The 17,380-nt window shown below is 58.6% G+C and overlaps 2 protein-coding genes across 10 annotated transcripts; both read left to right on the top strand.

Annotated features, from left to right (window-relative positions):
• Positions 1-41: 41 nt before the first annotated feature.
• Positions 42-8,508, top strand: LOC133624927 (uncharacterized). Of its 9 annotated transcripts, XM_061990234.1 has the most exons (5): positions 42-515; positions 868-969; positions 1,564-1,882; positions 3,948-4,028; positions 4,512-8,508. In XM_061990234.1, exon 5 carries the CDS (start codon positions 4,621-4,623, stop codon positions 8,161-8,163), a length of 3,543 nt encoding a protein of 1,180 aa, XP_061846218.1. In that variant the 5' UTR covers positions 42-515; positions 868-969; positions 1,564-1,882; positions 3,948-4,028; positions 4,512-4,620; the 3' UTR covers positions 8,164-8,508. The 9 variants fall into 9 exon arrangements, with proteins under 9 accessions (XP_061846218.1, XP_061846221.1, XP_061846216.1 ...); XM_061990237.1 differs by lacking the exon at positions 868-969 and having other exon boundaries at positions 4,516-8,508; XM_061990232.1 differs by lacking the exon at positions 868-969.
• A 2,762-nt stretch (positions 8,509-11,270) lies between these two features.
• Positions 11,271-17,325, top strand: SCARA3 (scavenger receptor class A member 3). Its single transcript, XM_061990116.1, has 6 exons — positions 11,271-11,388; positions 13,001-13,060; positions 13,130-13,249; positions 13,698-13,796; positions 14,485-15,528; positions 16,528-17,325. The coding sequence occupies exons 1-6, from the start codon at positions 11,382-11,384 to the stop codon at positions 16,965-16,967; spliced, it is 1,770 nt and encodes a 589-aa protein (XP_061846100.1). The 5' UTR covers positions 11,271-11,381; the 3' UTR covers positions 16,968-17,325.
• Positions 17,326-17,380: the final 55 nt, after the last annotated feature.

The raw sequence follows: 17,380 nt of genomic DNA, 5'->3' as shown, positions 1-17,380 counted from the left end.
GCGCTTTGTACATCTCATGTGTGAGGGCTTAAACCTTCCCCGGGGCACCCCAAAATCCAGGTGCTGCAATTCGGGAAGTAAAACATCGCCGGACATTTGGGCATCCCCTCCCTTACTCCCCCTCCACGGGGGATGCAGTGAGTGAGAACCCCCCCCCTCCCCACACACACTCCCTCCGACCTGCAGCATGCCCCACTGCCACGCGGGGGAAACTGAGGCACGGGCGACTCCTTCCTCCCCTGCTCCCAGCCACCACCGCCCCATGACTTCCCCCTCCTGGCCTCACGGTCCGAAACTGCAGTTTCCGCCCCCGCCATCCCCCGCCCTCTCATACCCCGGCGTCGGAGGACGACCGTTGTTGATCCATCCTAGAGCAGAAACGCGGCCCTGGGAACTGGGAGAACTGATTGGCGCCCAGGAAAGGGACGGGGCATCTCCCGACACCCCTGCACACTGCCCCCTCCTCCCCTCGCCAAGCACACCGAGAGGAAGTAGCAGCCATCTGACTCGCCCGGGTACGGGACACGCGGGGCGGAGGAGGGTCGTGTGCGGGACGGGTGCGGGGTGGGATGTGCAGGCTCTCCCCGGGGCTGTGTAGGGGGATGCGGGTGCGTGTGCTGACGGGTGTTTGTCGCGGGACGGGACACGCGCGTGCGCGGGCGTGCAGACCCTTCCTGGAGTGTACAAGGGGATGTGGGTGCGTGTGCTCAGGGGTCCGTGTGAGGGATACAGGAGTGGAACCTCTCCTGGACTGTGTAAGGAACACGTGGGTGAGTTTTCAGTCGGGCCTGTGTGCGGGACACGCGTGTGCATGGGGATAGAAGCTCTCAGAGTGTGTAAGGGACATGTGGGGACATGTTCTTCCAGATCTGTGTGCGGGACACGCATGTGCACGGGGGTGGAAGCTCTTACACACTGCACAGGCAAGTGGAATAACTACCGGAAATCATTTAAAAATTAAGCTTAGAGGTACGCCATCGTTCCACATTAAGGCAAAGTATAACATCAAAAAGGGTTCTGGGGTGTAGTGCTGCAGCTGATGTGCAAGAAATCCATCCCACAGTGGTTCCCTGGGCAAAGAGCAGGGAGCCTGGTACAGAGTGAAGCTTCCATGTGCACATTCTGGGAGTTAATTGCAGAAGAAAGGAGCTGGATGCTTTTATGGAACTGATAAGCTGCCTGTTGGAGACCCTGGGCCAACAGTCTTGTCAGGATTTTTGACAAAAGGCTGTCCTTTGGGTGAACTTTGCTCGTTATAATCTCTTTATAATACCCAAACACACTTTGTGATAAATGAAGTATCCCCGAGCAGGATTCCGGTTGAGTTGAGGAATTTATTGGATGAATAAGAGCAAGCAAACAGCGCTGGGTGCACTGAGAGCCTCTGCTCTGTCAGGACGCACACCCGTCACATCCCGAGTTCGCATTAAGTAGGGAAGGCCTTATACGTGTTCATGACTTTTCCTCGAAGGGGCTGAAAAATGTTAATCATTTCTGGGAAGGGGTCCTCTGCTTCTCACGCATGCTTTGTTCCATCTCAGGGGTCTTTTTCACCCTCTTTAGGTAGTCGTTGGAGGAAGTCAGTAGTCTTCCTCACGGTGTCCCCCAGGCGACCTCCGTGTGTATATCTCTGCAAAACTGGTTCAAGCTAATCTCCCCAAAACATCTGCCAAGCTGCTGTTACAAGAAGCAGAAACGTCCTCCTTATCAAAACCTGGTTCAAACTAGTCTTCCGGGACCCCTGTCAAGCTGCTGTTACAAAAAGCAAGAACAAGTTACATAAGAACAAATAAAGCTACCAAAAATTATCATCCATATTCGTTGATCCGCATTGACACGAATCAAGGGAACACATTTCACAATTTAGAAGTTAAGCTTAGAGGTACGCCATCGTTCCACATTAAGGCAAAGTATAACATCAAAAAGGGTTCTGGGGTGTAGTGCTGCAGCTGATGTGCAAGAAATCCATCCCACAGTGGTTCCCTGGGCAAAGAGCAGGGAGCCTGGTACAGAGTGAAGCTTCCATGTGCACATTCTGGGAGTTAATTGCAGAAGAAAGGAGCTGGATGCTTTTATGGAACTGATAAGCTGCCTGTTGGAGACCCTGGGCCAACAGTCTTGTCAGGATTTCTGACAAAAGGCTGTCCTTTGGGTGAACTTTGCTCGTTATAATCCCATTATAATACCCAAACACACTTCCATCCCAAAAGCTCCCCACATCCAGGTGCCACCACCCCTCACTAAATGTGTGTGCTCTGCATTTTTCGTTGTCTGTGCCTTTAAAAGCGAAGCGAGAGGGTTTTACACCAATGCTAAGAAAGGTCCCTGTGACCAGAGGCACTCAAGCTCCACCTCGAAGGTAAAAACACTGTAAAAATGACTTAAGAAAGGGGGTCTGATAAGGAGGATACTGTTGGGAACACATCAGGGAAGACTCCATCTCAGACTGCCTCTGACTCCTGGGATCAGTCCTTGGGCTGAACTTCTTTCCCCCCACCTCCCCCCACCCCGAGACACCTTGGGTGAGATCTGGATGTAAGTGCTTCCTCAGAAAACTCAGAAACCTCCCTATAACGTCTGTCCTTTCTAACTTTGTGTGCTGTATTATTTTCATCATCATATTTGCACGTGCATTTTGCAGGCAGAATCGTAGAACGGTGGGGGTTGGAAGGGACTTCTAGAGCTCCTCCAGTCCCTCCCCCACAGGTGTGTGTGCACAGGGGTGGAAGCTCTCCCCAGACTGTACAGGGGATGTGGGGGTGTGTACTCATGGATCTATGTGTGTGCACAGGGGTGTAAGCTCTCCTGGATTATATCAAGAATGTGGGTACATGCTCTCCCAGATACATGTGCAGGACACACATGTACACAGGAGTGAAAACTCTCCCCAGACTGTATAGGGGATGTGGGTGCATGTGCTCACAGGTCTGTGTGCAGAACACACATGTGCACAGGAAACTCTTCTGGACTGTGTAAGGGACGTGTGAGTGTGTGTGCTCACAGGTCCATGTGGGATACACGTGTGGACACGGGTGGATTCTCTCCCCAAACTGCGTAGGGGACACGTAGGGATGTGCGCTCCCAGGTCTGTGTGTGGGACGTGTGTTCACACAGGTGGAAACTCTCCTGGGGTGTGTAAGGGATGTGGGTGCATGTTCTCCTGGGTCTCTGTGAGGTGCAAACTCTCCCCAGGCTGTATAGGGGGTGTGGGTGCACGTGCCCATGGGTCCATGTGCAGGACACACATGCGCACAGGAGTGGACTGTGCAGGGGATGTGTGGGTGCGTGTGCTCACAGGCCTGTGAGATACACGTGTGCACAGGAGTGGAAGCTCTCACAGACTGTACAGAGGATGTGGATGCGTGTGCCCACGGGCCTATGTGCGGGACGTGTACACAGGGGTGGAAGCTCTCAAGGGCCGTGCAGGGAATGTGTGGGGCCATGTTCTCCCAGGACTGTGTTCAGGGAAGTGCAAGCTGTCCCTGGAAGCTATACAGAGCTGCATTTTCCCCTGAGAGAGGCCTCACCAGCTTTCCCTTTCCTCCCCCAGATTCCTTTTCTTCTGCAAGCGCCGAGCGGCCTTGTAGCCTTTTCCCTGCGCTCCTGAGGTGTTGGGCAGACAGACACTCCTCTCTCCTATGGCCAGACTCACTCCTTGTCCCCCTCCCACAGGGTAATGGTGGCAAACTTGGAAAGCATTTTATTTTTACACAATATTGATATGATTGGATTGGAGATGTATTTTATGTACAGTCTCAGTTGGGATGAAAATAGAGGCTTTCTGTTCAAGTGGGCAAGGAGTCAGAGGAACAATTACTACGTGATGTTAGTCCTGCAGCTGCTACTTGTTATTGATTTAACAGTTGAAAGCCAGCTTAATGATGACTTATTTCATAGAGATTGCTTACTTCATAGAGAATGATGTTACTTCCCCATATCAATGACAGGAGATGACTCGTCTCAGCTCCAGAGAGTAACCCTGAGGGGTGTCCCCACTCAAGGGAGGAATTTCCAGACATACTGCAAGGGTGAGTATATGGGAATAACCCCCCCTCAAGAAATGGGACTGGGCTTTGATAGAATAAAATGATTGACTGTCAGTCTGCTGTTGCTGAATTTACAGCTCAGCAGAGGGAGCAGGAACATCTGGTTTCTAGCAACAGTGATATCTTGGGGATGTCTGCTTTGTTCTCACCAGTCATGCCTGATAGAACAAGAGGAAACAGCCTCAAGCTGACCCAGGGGAGGTTTAGATTGGAGCTGAGGAAGAACTTTTTCCCTGAGAGGGCTGTCAGCCCCTGTCCCAGGCTGCCCAGGGAGGTGGTGGAGTCCCCATCCCTGGAGCTATTGCAGAGCCGTGTAGCTGAGGTGCTGAGGGACGTGGGTTAGTGGTGGGCTTGGCACTGTGAGGGGCGTGAGTGGACTTCAAGGAGTTTCAAGTGAAACAATTCTATGATTGTATGATTCTATGATTAAAGCAATGTGACCTTTATCTTGTACCTTTTCATCAGGCAGAGCTCTACAACGCTCCTACCAGAACCTCCCCTGCCACCGTGGTGCGAGGTGAAGGCAAAGGGCCCGACAGGGTGACACCTGGTTTCCTTCCCCATTTCTAGGACAATGGCCTCCTCCTGGAGGAGGAAGAACAAGTGCAAGGAGGGTTTTCCCTCACAAGCAGCAGATTTGGGGATATTCATCCAAGAGATCAATCCCAAGCCCTGGGTGGAAGATGCTGTCCTAGGGGAGGGGTTTGCCAAGAGCAGCCGTCCCCGTAAGAGTTGGAAGCTGAGCAAAGGCTTGTGGTTGCTGTGGCACATGATAAGGCAGAAGGGTGGCAGGAAGAAGTGCCAGGCTCCCCAAAAATCTGGGCAGAGACAGAGAGATGCCGGGACACAGGCACGGGCTGTTGAGAGATTTGCTGAGGTGGAGGGGACAGCAAGGGGACTGCCAGAGGAGCCAAGGACCTGTCAAAAAGCCAGCCAAAGACAGCAAAAGCCACCTCAGGGCCAGCAGGAAGAGCAGGTGGCCTTGGTGCCTACGGTCAATGTCCTCAGCGTGGTCCCACACCGTGGGGAAGGCAGCCAGGATGAGCTGATCATCTGGAGCAAAGCCCAGGATGGAGCTGTGCCAAGTGGAGGTGGTGGCCAAGGGGGTGAGATGGGTCAAACTCAGCCCCTGGTTCAAGCAGGTGTCAATGGGGATGAAGGGGGAAGGACCAGCATGTCAGCCTGGTGGGTAGAGGACAAAGGTGCTGCCACTGTCCCTCCAGGGGACTGCAACAGAGCCGGGCAGGACCGTAACAGCCCGTCATCAGAGAGAAGGTGTGGGGATGAGCGGAGGAGGCAGACATGGGAGAAGCTGCAGCAACTGGGAGAAGACATGGTGAGGTGGGAAGGGAGACCCACGAGAGAGCTGGCGGTCAGGCTGATAGAGCTAATCCTACAGACAGAGACCAGGATGTACCCGACGGGCACCAGGAACCTCCGGCATCTCCCCACCACACCGCGGGTGATGGCGATAAGGGTGGTCAGGAGTGAAGAGCAGTGGAGGGAGGAGTTTGCAGCGGTGTGGGCACAATACGAGACGGACTGCGGGCTGGTGTGCGAGGAGGAGGAGGTGAGAGAGGGCTTCGTGCCTTTCCTGCAGCAACCCCCATTGCCAGCAGCCATGGAAGAGGAGGTGGCAAGCACCCTGCAGCAGCTGCTGGATGACGGCGTGGTGGTGAAAGGCTACTCCAACTCCAACCTCCCCCTGGCACCCAAGCGCAAGGCCAACGGGAAGGTGCGGCTGACGCTGAACTGCAGAGCTCTCAGCAAAGCCGCCGCCGCAGCAGGGCCAGGGCAGGTGCGCCTGAGCACGACTGAGCTCGTGGCGACCTTGAGCCCCCAGAGTAGATATTTCTCGGTGGTGGATCTCTCAAACGCCTCCTTCGCCATCCCTTTGGCCACCAGCTCCAGAGCCCTGTTTGCTTTCACCTTCAGGGGCCAGCAGTACCTCTTCACCCGCTTGCCCCCGGGCTATCACAGCACCACCTCCATTGTGCACCGGCGAGTGGCGCGGATGTTGTCCCTTCTAGCCCCAGAGGATCAACCTTGGGTCTTTTCCTACGTCGACGACATACTCATCACCGGCAAAAGCCAAAACGAAACCAAAGTCCGGACGAGGAGGGTCCTGCAGCTGATCCAAAGTACGGGCTTTAAAGCCAAGTTTGAGAAGGCACAGCTCGTCCAGCCTGAGGTGAACTACCTGGGGATAGCGATTGGGGCCAAGGGGCGAGGGATCCAGGCCAGCAAGCTGGAGGCCATCTGCAAAATACCCCGTCCATGGCATCTGCACAGCCTGCGCTCGCTGCTCGGGCGGTTTGCTTCCTTGCAGGAGCACATTCCCGGCTACTGGGAGCTGGCCTGGCCGCTCCACCGCCTCAGCAAGACGCCAGCGCGGTGGGAGTGGAGCTGGAAGGAGGATCAGGCTCTGAGAAGCCTCAAGCAAGCCATCGAGGCCGCCCCCACCCTGCGTTTCCCCGATAAATCCCAGCCCTTCGTTATCAGGCTAATGACGGGTGAAAAGGCCTTGGGAGCTTCTTTGCTGCAGGAGGACGAAGAGGGACGGTTGGTCCCCGTGGGACACAGCTCCCGCCTCCTGAAGACCCACGAGCTCTCCTTCCCGCTGCAGGAGCAGAGGTGCCTGGCAGCAGTCTGGGCCGTGCAGGAGTTCCAGACCCTGACGGGACCTGCCCCCATCCTCATCCAGATGCCCCATTCCCCGCGGAAGTATCTTCTCCGGGGTGATGTGTTGGGGTCCCATCAGCCAAATCCGCACCCCACGCAGTGGACCCTGCTGCTGGTGATGGGGAGGGGGCCCCGTCCTGAGCCAGGGGCCCCGCTGGTCCCCACCGCTCCCCAGCTGCGGCTGCTGCCTTCCCACGTCCCCAAGGCCAACGTCTGGTTCACAGCCAGCAAGGAACTTCGCTCTGTCGCCTTCGCTGCAACCAACCTGGAAGAGCGGTGGGTGCTCGGGGTGGCCGAGGCCCACTTGGTGCCCAGTGCTGAGCTGGTGGCTCTTTGGCAGCTCCTGTGCCAACACCCACGCTCTGAGCCCCTCTATTTGTACGCCTCTCACTCAGCCCTGGTGGAGAGGCTGCAAAGTGGGTGGGAGTGGGCACCTTCGGGTGAGGGTTTGTGGAACAACATCCTCCGGTGGGTCTGTGACAACCCAGGGGTGCTGCACGTCAGGTGTGCTGGAGAGGACGTGGAGGAGAGGGAGTGGGGCCAGAAAGCAGGCAGGAGGGCCAGCGAGATGGCTGCCAAGGCCAGCACGGGCTGCAGGCACCTCTGGGAGCCTTCAAAGCATGAGAAGCAAGAGATCATCGCCCAGTGTCACAGCTGGTTGCACGAGGGGGTGCAGGAGACCCTGGCACGAGTGCGTGAGGTGGCACCCTGGGAGGGCGACGAGGAGGAGGTGGCCCGTTGGGTGTGGAGCTGCCTGGAGTGTGCCACGGGCAAGGAGGAGGAGGGAACGGGCAGGGTGGAACCACAGCGGGCGCAGGGGCCGTGGTCCCAGCTCCAGCTGAGCTACATCCATGGCCTCCCCGAGAGCCAGGACGGGCACCGGGCCCTCTTGGTGGTGGAGGATGAGTTTTCAGGGTGGGTGGAAGCTTTCCCAATGCGGGGGGAGGTTCTGGCAGAGGAAATAGCCGAGGTGCTCTTCAGGAAGGTGCTGGCACGGCACGGGACGCCCTGCACCATCCGTTTGCCGCGGGCGCCGCGGGTTTTTGGGCATGCCATGCGGCGGGGGATGGCAGCCACGGGCATGGAATTCCCGTGGGACATCCTGTCGGGGGGCCGGGCGAGCCAGGCCACGGTAGCCCTGCGGCGAGTAGCCCAGGGGGCCGGCAAGGAGTGGGGAAAGATGCTCCCTCTGATGCTGGCGGGGCTGCGAGCCGAGTGGGCACGGGGAGCGGCGCTGAGCCCTTGCCGCCTTACTTTGGGCTTCCCATTGGAGATGAGGTTGGAGAGGGAGGAGGAGGAGGAGGGGGGTAGCTGCCCACAGGACCGCGTCCTGTCCTGGCTCAGGCAGCTGCAGAAGGACGAGGCCCCCTACAAGTGGCAGACAGAAGCCACGCTGCTGAGGGGCTACCCGGAGGTGGATGCTCCATGTCTGTAGGCTCCATTTCCTCCCCTAGACTGCTGTCTCTGTGTTGTGGTGAGGGGAGAAAATAGGTGTACTAGGCTTGCTGGGGGGCTTTTGGGCAGGGCTGATTGGGTTTAGGTAGGACGGGGAGCTTTTAGGAAGGACCGGGCAGCTTTGAGGCAGGATTGGGGTTTTTAGATAGGACTAGGGGGCTTTGGACAGGACTGGGGAGGCTTAGACAGCGCTGGGAGCACTGGTATGGGGCAGCTGGGCCAGTGGGAGAAGGGGAGCACAGGCCAGGACATTCTTTCAAATGTTTTTTATTTTCCTTCTCTCTCTTTTCCACTTCTTCAATGATTAAACAGTTTCTAATCTTGACCCATAAGTTTTCTTGCTCTCCTTCTTGGATTTGTCTGGGATGGAGTTAATTTCCTTGTAGCAGCTCAGTGGTTTGGGTTTGGGCCAAAGAAGGGTGCTGGTAGCAGAGGAGTGCTTTAGTTATCACAGCTCAAGGCCTTTTCTGCTCCTCTGCCCCAGGGGGAGAGAATTTACCTAGGACACGTCTCAAGGCCCCTTTGGGAGTGGGTGAGAGAAGAACCAAACCCAAGTCTCAGCCCCCATCTGTAATCTCATGATGCTCTTCATGGTCTTTAAAGGGCTGTGGGGCCATATCCTTCTCCATTTCATCTCATGGTTCTCAGGTTATGGCTCTCCAAGCCCTCCTGCTGCTTAAAATCATGGACATGATAGAAATTACAGAATCACTGAGGTTGGAAAAGATCCTGAATGTCATGAGGTCCAACCTTTAGCCCAATGGAAGGCAACCACAAGCCCTGGGGGTGCACAGTCTCTGCAGACCCCAAGCTCTGGTCCACAAGCTGCCTGACGTCAAAGGAGCAGGATCTATACTGCAGGGTCTGAGCTACAGCAGGTAGCACAAGGACTGGTAGCCCAGGGAACTTGTGACAGGAACCCATCTGCTAGCCCAGCAGATGTATATTTAGTGCTTCTGCGGTGAGCTGGCAGTTCAAATGCTGAGTCAGCACGGCTGCAAGAGCGCAGCGGCGACGCTGATGCAGCAGCAGCAGCAGCAGCATTTAGCCTGATGGTAAATCCGGTAGCCAGGAGGTGGTTAAAATAGCCACAGGGAAAGGGAGGCGGGACCAGCCGAGTTGTACATCCGGCCCTGAGTCATTGGGGCCAGCACTGTGCTGCAGCGGAGGATGACGGAGGGCGGTGGGAAGAGGTTTCAGCTGCCACCTCATGAACCTCATAAAAGATGCTCTGGGATGGGGCACTGGACGTGCCCGCTGCAAAGGGAGCCTGAGGGGCTCCGGGATCACAAAGTGAGGGTGACGGGTGTTGGTGTGCTCTTTGGGATGTGGTGGTGGGGAAAGGGGGGAATCACAGCATCATAGAATGAGCTCGTCCAGCCCAAGCCCCTGCTCAAGCAGGTTCCCCTCCATCAGGGGGCACAGGAACGTGTCCAGGTGGGTTTGGAAACCTCCCGAGAAGGAGCCTCCACACCCTCCCTGGGCAGCCTGGGCCAGGGCTCCCTCACCTCAACACCAAACAAGTTTCTCCTCCTGTGCCAGTGGCACTTGCTGGGTTCCAGCTTGTGCCCGTTACCCCTTGTCCTGGCACTGGCCACCACACAACAAACACTGGCCTCAGCCTCCTGACATCCACACTTTAGGTACTTAGAAGTGTAAATGAGGTTCCCCCCCCAGCCTTCTCTTCTCCAGGATGAACAGCCCCAGGTCCCGCAGCCTTTCCTCCTCACACAGATGTTCCAGTCCCTTCAGCATCTTGGTAGCCCTGGGCTGGCCTCTCTCCAGCAGTTCCCTGTCTCTCTCGAGCTGGGCAGCCCAGAACTGGACACAGGACTCCAGAAGAGGCCTCACCAGGGCAGACCAGAGGGGAGCAGAACCTCTCTCCACCTGCTGCCCACACTCTTCTTCATACACCCCAAAGCACCTCATCTAAAGGAAGCAGCACAGAGACACCAGAAATACTCCATTTGTCGGCACAGGCCTGGGCTGAATCATACAGTGGCTGGAGATCCCTCCTTGGTGGCCCAGGTTGTCCACGGGACCATTGGAGGAGGAGGAGGAGGAGGGAGGTCACACAGGAGGAAGGCTGCCCAGGAGCCCAGCTGGGTCTCAGCAGAGGGCAGCAGCAGCCCAACACAAGAGCTTCGTTGGGGAAGGGGTTCTGGAGGAGGAATCTCCAATGTTCCCAGCCAGCAGGACCCATGTCTGAACTGGGACCAGTGCTGCAAACCAGAAGGCAGGAGCCAAACCCCCAGACCCTGAACCACAGCATGCCACGTCCCTTACCCAGATCCAGTGGCTAGCCCAGGACTCCAAACACATCTCCTTATGTCTCTGACCCCCATCAGGGGACAAATCAGGACCCCAAACCCATCTCCCCAGCTTCCTGACCCACATCCATGGGCCCAAAGCAGGATCCCAGACCCCTCTCCCCATCTCCCTGACCCACATTGAGGGTCCGGACCCAGGACCCCAAACCCAACTCTTCATGTCGCTGACCCACATCTAGGGACCGGAGCTGGGACCTCAGACCTCCTCATGTCTCTGACCCATGTCCAGGGAGCTAAAGCAGGCTCTCAGACCCCTCTCTTCATCTCCATGACCCACATCCAGGGGCCAGATCCAGGGCTCTAGACCCATCTCCTCATTTCCCTGCCCCAAGGGCACGTGCCCAAATCCCAAGCCCTACGCCAGCCTCCCATTTCCCTATGCCAGCCTTCCGAGCCCCACTGCCCTCGCACCAGGACCCCCTTCTCCAGCCCCCAACCCCCCCCCAGACGCCGCGGAGCACGGCCAGCACGGCCCGGCCCGGCCCGGCCCGGCGTTGGTCGGACATTTGTTAGTCATTAGTGCTGGAGGGAAGGAGGGCGGGCTCGGGACCGGCCTTTCTTCTCTCGAGCCTTGCTTTTCGGTGGCCGGCATCCAGCCCGGCCGGGCTCCCCCGGCCCCATCCCGCGTGGGCAGCAGCCCCGGGCGAGCGGGGGGCCGCGGGGATGCTCCAGCACCCTGGTGGCTTCTGAAGGCTCCCCGGGAACTTTTGGGAGCGGGGGGCCGGCGGGGGGGTGGGGGGTGGAGGGAAGGGTGCTGGCCGTCCGCTGACGCTCGGCGGGAAGGGACGTGCCGGGGCGGATGCGGGTACCGGCGCGGTGAGCCCGGGACGGTGCGGGGCTGCACCCACCGCCCCCCACCTCGGGGACTATGAAAGGTGAGTGGGGGGCAGCCGCGGGGAGGGGCTGGGGGAGCCGTGGGGAGAGGAGCGGGACCGGTGGCACGGTGGGGACAGGAGGGGATGGCTGTGCCGGAGCGGGTAGTAGAGTTTGGGGTCAGCTGGTACTCCCTCTCCCCCCCCCCCCCCCAGCCCCCCGAATCCCACCGCATCCCTGCTGCCACGGGCAGCATCTCCCCGAGCCCAGGGGGCTGAGCCAGCCTTGGCCCTGGCCAGAGGCCCCCACGTTGGAGGGTGGGCAAGAGGGGCTGGGAGGACATCCAGGGCTCCCAGCACAGCGGCGGCGCTTCCCCCCCTCCCCCTTCCCCCCGAGCCCTTGTTGACTTCACGGGAGGAGAAACGCAAAAACCGGGGCAGCCAAAAAGCGAAGGACCACCGCAGGGGGAACGTTGGGAATCCCTGCCGCCCCCAGCACGGCGAACACCCCCCGATCCGCAGCCCCTCTCCCGCCCCTTCGGTCCTGCTTTTGCTGGGTGGAGGTGGGGGACGAGCTTTATAAAGTCGGGGATGCTGCTGCCGGCGTCACTCCGGGCTCCCTGCGGCCCCCCGGCTGGGAACCCTCAGTGTGCCGGCGAGGAGGACGGGGAGGCCCCAGGCAGAAAGGTGCCTGGGCTAGTGGAGGGCTGAGGGGGGCTACCACACCGGCATGGGGGTCTGGGATAGGGGTGGCATTTGGATTTTCTTTGCTGCCGTGGGTTTCTTTTGCAAAAAAAGGATGGGGAAAGCAGAAAGCCCCCCGGGGCTGGGAGCCCTCAGCTGCTCCATCACCCACTTCTCTTTTTTTTTGGCCAAATTCAACTAAATCTCCCCCAGTTTGTGGTCTCAGAGGACACAGCGGGAATGGAGCAGGGCCACGTTCACATGGTCTGGTCCTACCGGGGCTTTAGCCAGTGGTGGCTGCTGTGTGGCTTTGTAGCATTTCCATGGGGATGGGGGCTTACGAGAGAGCTTGGGCACGGGTCTGGCATCCTCTGAGACCTCCAGCACCCCTGGAGCTGGGAGAAGGAGAATGCAGCAGCTTGGGTCCCTCCTGTATTCCCTTTGTGCTGGGCCCTGGTGAGGCCGCAGCTCGAGTGCTGTGTTCAGTGTTGGGCCCCTCACTGCCAGAGGGACACTGAGGGGCCGCAGCGTGTCCAGAGCCGGGCAGCGGAGCTGGGGAAGGGGCTGGAGCACAAGTGTGCTGGGGAGGGGCTGAGGGCACTGGGGGTGTTCAGCCTGAAGAAGAGGAGCCTGAGGGGAGACATCATCACTGTCTACAACTCCCTAACAGGAAGCTTTTGGCTGGGGGAGAGAGGAGGGTTACAAGTGACAGGATGAGGGCAAATGGCATCAGGTTGCCCCAGGGGAGGTTTAGATTGGAGCTGAGGAGGAACTTTTTCTTCCCTGAGAGGGTTGTCAGCCCCTGTCCCAGGCTGCCCAGGGAGGTGGTGGAGTCCCCATCCCTGGAGCTATTGCAAAGCCGTGTAGCTGAGGTGCTGAGGGACATGGGTTAGTGGTGGGCTTGGCAGGGTGAGGGGAGGGGTTGGACTTGAGGACCTTAAAGACCCTTTCCAACTGAAATGATTCTCTGATTCTGTGTGTTGTCTTTCAGAAGACGAATCGTCAGGAGTCGAGGAAGAGGAGATGCCGACCTTCAGCTATGACCCGAGTGGTAAGGACCGCTCCTGAGGTGGGCAGGTGGGGAAGGCAGGGCCTGATCCTCTCTCCTCTCTGCACTCAGGCAGGGCACGAACCAGCTGCAGTCGCTGCCAGAAGAATCTCTCTCTCCAGACAGCAGTCAGAGTGCTCTACGTATTCTCCATCGTCCTGATTGTGGCAGTGGCCGTGCTGGCTGCCGTGGGTGAGTGGAGAGGTCATCTCTGGCCTCCCCTCCTGTCCTCTTTGGGGATACCAGGGGTCTCCCAAAGCACCTTCAGCACCCAGGCATGAAAAGGAGCATGCAGCTCCTGTGTGTGATGCCACCTTGCTGGGGGATGGCTTTATCTCCACCAGGACCTCAGGAACCACCTTGAGGTCCAGAGGTTGCCATCTCATCACTTCCATGGGCACGAACCGGCTTCTTGGGGTCACCACCTCTGGAGATGCTTCGGAGACTTTAGCCGAGCCTTGAACCTAAAAGCCCACTGGGAAACACACCCTGCAGAGCAAGCACCTACCAGCCATCCAGCCTGGCTGCTCAAGCTTTGACTACCTTCCTTGCCAGGGAACGAGCTTGGTGGAAAGGTGTGGAGGACAATCACACCCTAGTGCCTTTCCACCTCCCCTGACCTCCTACCTTTTCTCAACAGTGTTCAAGAAAGTCGATTCCATCTCCAATGACATCAGCTCAGCGCAGACCTACTATGAGAAGAAGATCATGGCCATCCAGGATGACCTCCAAGGTGTAGGTGAGTGGTTTGCACCAGGACCTGGAGCTCTTCTTGACCTTGAGCGGACCCCAGCTGCTCAGCACTGCCAGCCAGGGGCTGAGGCATCTCTACTTTTGAGGTTCCAGGGCTCTCTCAGAGCCAAACCCTGACTTATGGGCAGAGAGGAACTTCCTCAGGTTCACCAAGAGCAAGTGCAGAGTCCCGCACATGGGGAGGAATAAGCCCCTGCACTAGGACAGGCTGGGGGTGACCTGCTGGAGAGCAGCTCTGCAGAGAGAGACCTGGGAGTGCTGGTGGGCAGCAAATAAACATGACCCAACAATGTGCCCACGTGGGCAAGAAGGCCAGTGGCATCCTGGGGGCATGAAAAGTATGTGGGCAGAATAAGCTCTGGAAGGCCCTTCCAACCCTCACCATTCTGTGATTCTATGATTGTCTCGCAGGATTTTGGGGAGGGACGACTGGATGACCTTGAGAGTGAGGTTGGCAGGGTTGGTCTTTATGGACAATTCACTACACAGAGGTGGCAGGAGCAGGATGGGAGTGGAAGCTGGCGCAGGAGGGTGGCACTGGGGTTGTCCCATTAGTGCTTGTCTCCAGGGTCTTCAAGGACAGACCATGCTGAGGCTTCTTCCTCAACAGAAGGGTCTCTGGTCCCAGTGAGGGAGGCAAGTGGGGGTAACAGAGCCCTCTGCCCTTGGTGTAGATGTGAAGACCTCGGGGAACTGCTCCCTCTGCCATGAGACAGGCCAGCTGGGCCAGGAAATCACCAAGCTGCAGAGTGAGCTGGAAGAGATCCAGAAGATGCTTTTGGTTCAAGAAATCCTCCTCGACCGCACTTCCCAGACCCACGACCAGCTCTCGTCCATCAGCAACACGATCACTGATGAGGTGGACAAGTGCTCCTTGTCCACCCAGCAAGTCAACGAAAGCTTGGGGCAGTTCCTGGCCCAGGTCAGGGGTTGGGAAGTGGTCACCTCCCAGTTAGACAACTCTCTCAAGGGTTTGGCCCAGGAGCGATATGATGTCCGAGCGGCCATGCAGCAGATGAACTTCACCCTGGGGCAAACCTCTGACTGGATCCAGGTCATCCAGAGGAAGACAGACGAGGAGACGTTGACGCTGCAGAAGATTGTCACTGAGTGGCAGAACTACACTCGCCTCTTTGGTGGCCTCCGGGCTACCTCGGCCAAGACCAGCGAGCTGGTGAAGAGCATCCAAAGCAGCGTGGGGGCAGCGGCCCAGCAGGCGGGCCACAACTCGGAGAGCATGCAAGACCTGGTGCTGCAGGTGATGGGGCTGCATATGCAGCTGGACAACATCTCCTCCTTCCTGGATGAGCACGAGGAGAACATGAACGACCTGCGCTACCACCGCAGGTACACGCAGAACCGCACAGCCGAGCGCTTCGAGACCTTGGAAGGGCGAATGAGCTCACACGAGATCGAGATCGGCACCATCTTTGCCAACATCAACGCCACCGACAGCCACGTCCACAGCATGTTGCGGTACCTGGATGACGTGAGGCTCTCCTGCACCTTGGGCTTCCACACCCACGCCGAGGAGCTCTACTACCTGAACAAGTCCCTCAGCTTGGTCCAGGGCACCACAGACCTGTTGCGGGAGCGTTACAGCCTCCTCAGCGCCCGCCTGGACTTTGACATCCGCAACCTCTCCATGGTCATGGAGGAGATGAAGGGAGTGGACGTGCGGCATGGGGAGATGCTGAAGAACATCACCATCCTACGAGGTGAGTGTGGAGCATTCTGGTAGGCACAGCCTTTAAAGCCCCTGTCTATAGGATGGGTCAGGTTCAGGAGTGTTGGGTGGTCATGGACGAGATGAAGGTAGTGGATGTGTGGCATGGGGAGATGCTGAAAAACATCACCATCCTATGAAAATGTCACCATCCTACAAGGTGAGTGAGGTGCATCCTGGTGGGCACAGCCTAAAGCCTCTGCCCAGGGATGGGTTGGAGCCAGGAGTGTTGGGTGGTCATGGAGGAGATGAAGGTGGTGGATGTCCAGCATGGGGTGATGCTGAGAAACATCACCATCCTATGAAAACATCACCATCCCACAAGGTGAGTGAGGTGCATCCTGGTGGGCATAGTCTTTAAAGCCCCTGCCTGGAGGTAAGTTGGGCCCAGGTGTGTTGGGTAGGCAATTCTAGGGACTCTGCATGGTGGGATCTGGAAGTGTCCCTCACTGTGGAGGTCCTAATCCACCATTGCCAAGGCCAAGGCGGTGTTGGGTTGTGCACAAAGACACCCAGACACTTGCCTGTAGATGCAGAAGAGGCCTGGGGATAGAGCTGTATGGACTCAGGTTGTCCCTGTGTGGGGGAACAGGGATGGTGGGAGGTCACCTGTTTCCTTCCAGCATGGACAGATGCACGCTGGTGCCAGTCTCTGGTGGCCCCTGGATGAGGGTACCCAAAGCTTTCCCTGTTGGCTTGGGTTGGCCTGAGGACATCTTCATCCAACCACAGGAGTCCATGGGCAACCTGGCATCCTGGGGGAAGTGGCAACCTTCTCTGCATCGTTACAGGGCTGCCCTAATTAAGGATCCCAGTCCTTCTCTGACTGTGATTTTAGGGGCAGCCCCACGGCACTGTGCCCCCACGCAGACACAACTGTCCTTGGAGCCCATGGCAGGGCCTGCAGGCCTGGGCCACCTCCCTCTATCTCCATTTTGGGGTGCTGCTCTTCTCTCTCCATGCTTCCTATCCCCCCTCCTCTCCCCCCCAGGTGTGCCAGGCCTCCCGGGCCCCCGCGGCATCAAGGGCGACGTGGGCATCAAGGGCCCCCCAGGAAGCGATGGGGAGAAGGGCGACGCGGGCAGCCTGGGCTCACCGGGACCCCCTGGCCCTCCTGGGCCCCCTGGCCCCCCCGGGCCCCAGGGTGAGAGGGGTCCCTTGGGCTCCAAAGGCTTCCCTGGCCTCAAAGGTGCCAAGGGCAGCTTTGGACAATCGGGTTCTCGGGGATCGGGGGGGCCCAAGGGAGAGCCTGGCCCCCCAGGAGCGGCAGGGGGGCCAGGGCCGGCGGGACCCTCTGGCCCACAGGGCAAACCGGGTCTCCCTGGGCCCCCCGGGGCTGTGGGGCAGCCTGGCCCCATGGGGCCCAAAGGAGACCCCGGTTTGAAGGGACCTCCCGGACTGCCGGGCCCCCCCGGCCCCCCAGGACAGTAACCCAGCCTGCTACCAGCCAGGGCACTGGAGTGGTGGGGATGGGGGAGGGTCCTCACCGCCACCCCCCTCGACCCCTCAGCATCCCCTGCACGGCTGTGAGGCTGAGCCTTGCAGCATGGCGGGGGTGGGGACAGAGGGGTTCAGGTTCCCCCTCCCTCCAGTGCGAGGGTCCGGGGCTGGTCCCCGGCTCTCAGGGATGCTGCCGGCTCCGGGCTCTGGCTCCTGGGGTGGGGAGGAGGTGTCCCCAGGGATGGGGGAGACCCCGCGAGGTAGGGTGCAGCTGGTTTGTGCCTTTGTCTCTCCCTCCTCTCCGCCCCGTCCCCCCCCATCCCTCCCCCGCTGTGTCCTCAGTGTACTCCCGGCTCAATAAAGCTGTATGGGGACGGACGGCTCTGAAACTGGGGGGCTGGGGG

This window comes from Colius striatus, chromosome 2 (genome assembly GCF_028858725.1).
Source record: "Colius striatus isolate bColStr4 chromosome 2, bColStr4.1.hap1, whole genome shotgun sequence".
Lineage (NCBI taxonomy): Eukaryota > Metazoa > Chordata > Aves > Coliiformes > Coliidae > Colius > Colius striatus.
This window is presented reverse-complemented; position numbering and strand designations above follow the sequence as displayed.

Excerpts from the sequence above, each read along its gene's own strand:
- SCARA3 (XM_061990116.1), top strand. Across the intron at positions 13,061-13,129 it reads CTTCAGCTATGACCCGAGTG|GCAGGGCACGAACCAGCTGC; the intron begins GTAAGGACCGCT and ends CTCTGCACTCAG. Across the intron at positions 15,529-16,527 it reads GAACATCACCATCCTACGAG|GTGTGCCAGGCCTCCCGGGC; the intron begins GTGAGTGTGGAG and ends TCTCCCCCCCAG.
- LOC133624927 (XM_061990233.1), top strand. The coding sequence starts at position 4,621 with ATGGCCTCCTCCTGGAGGAGGAAGAACAAGTGCAAGGAGGGTTTTCCC.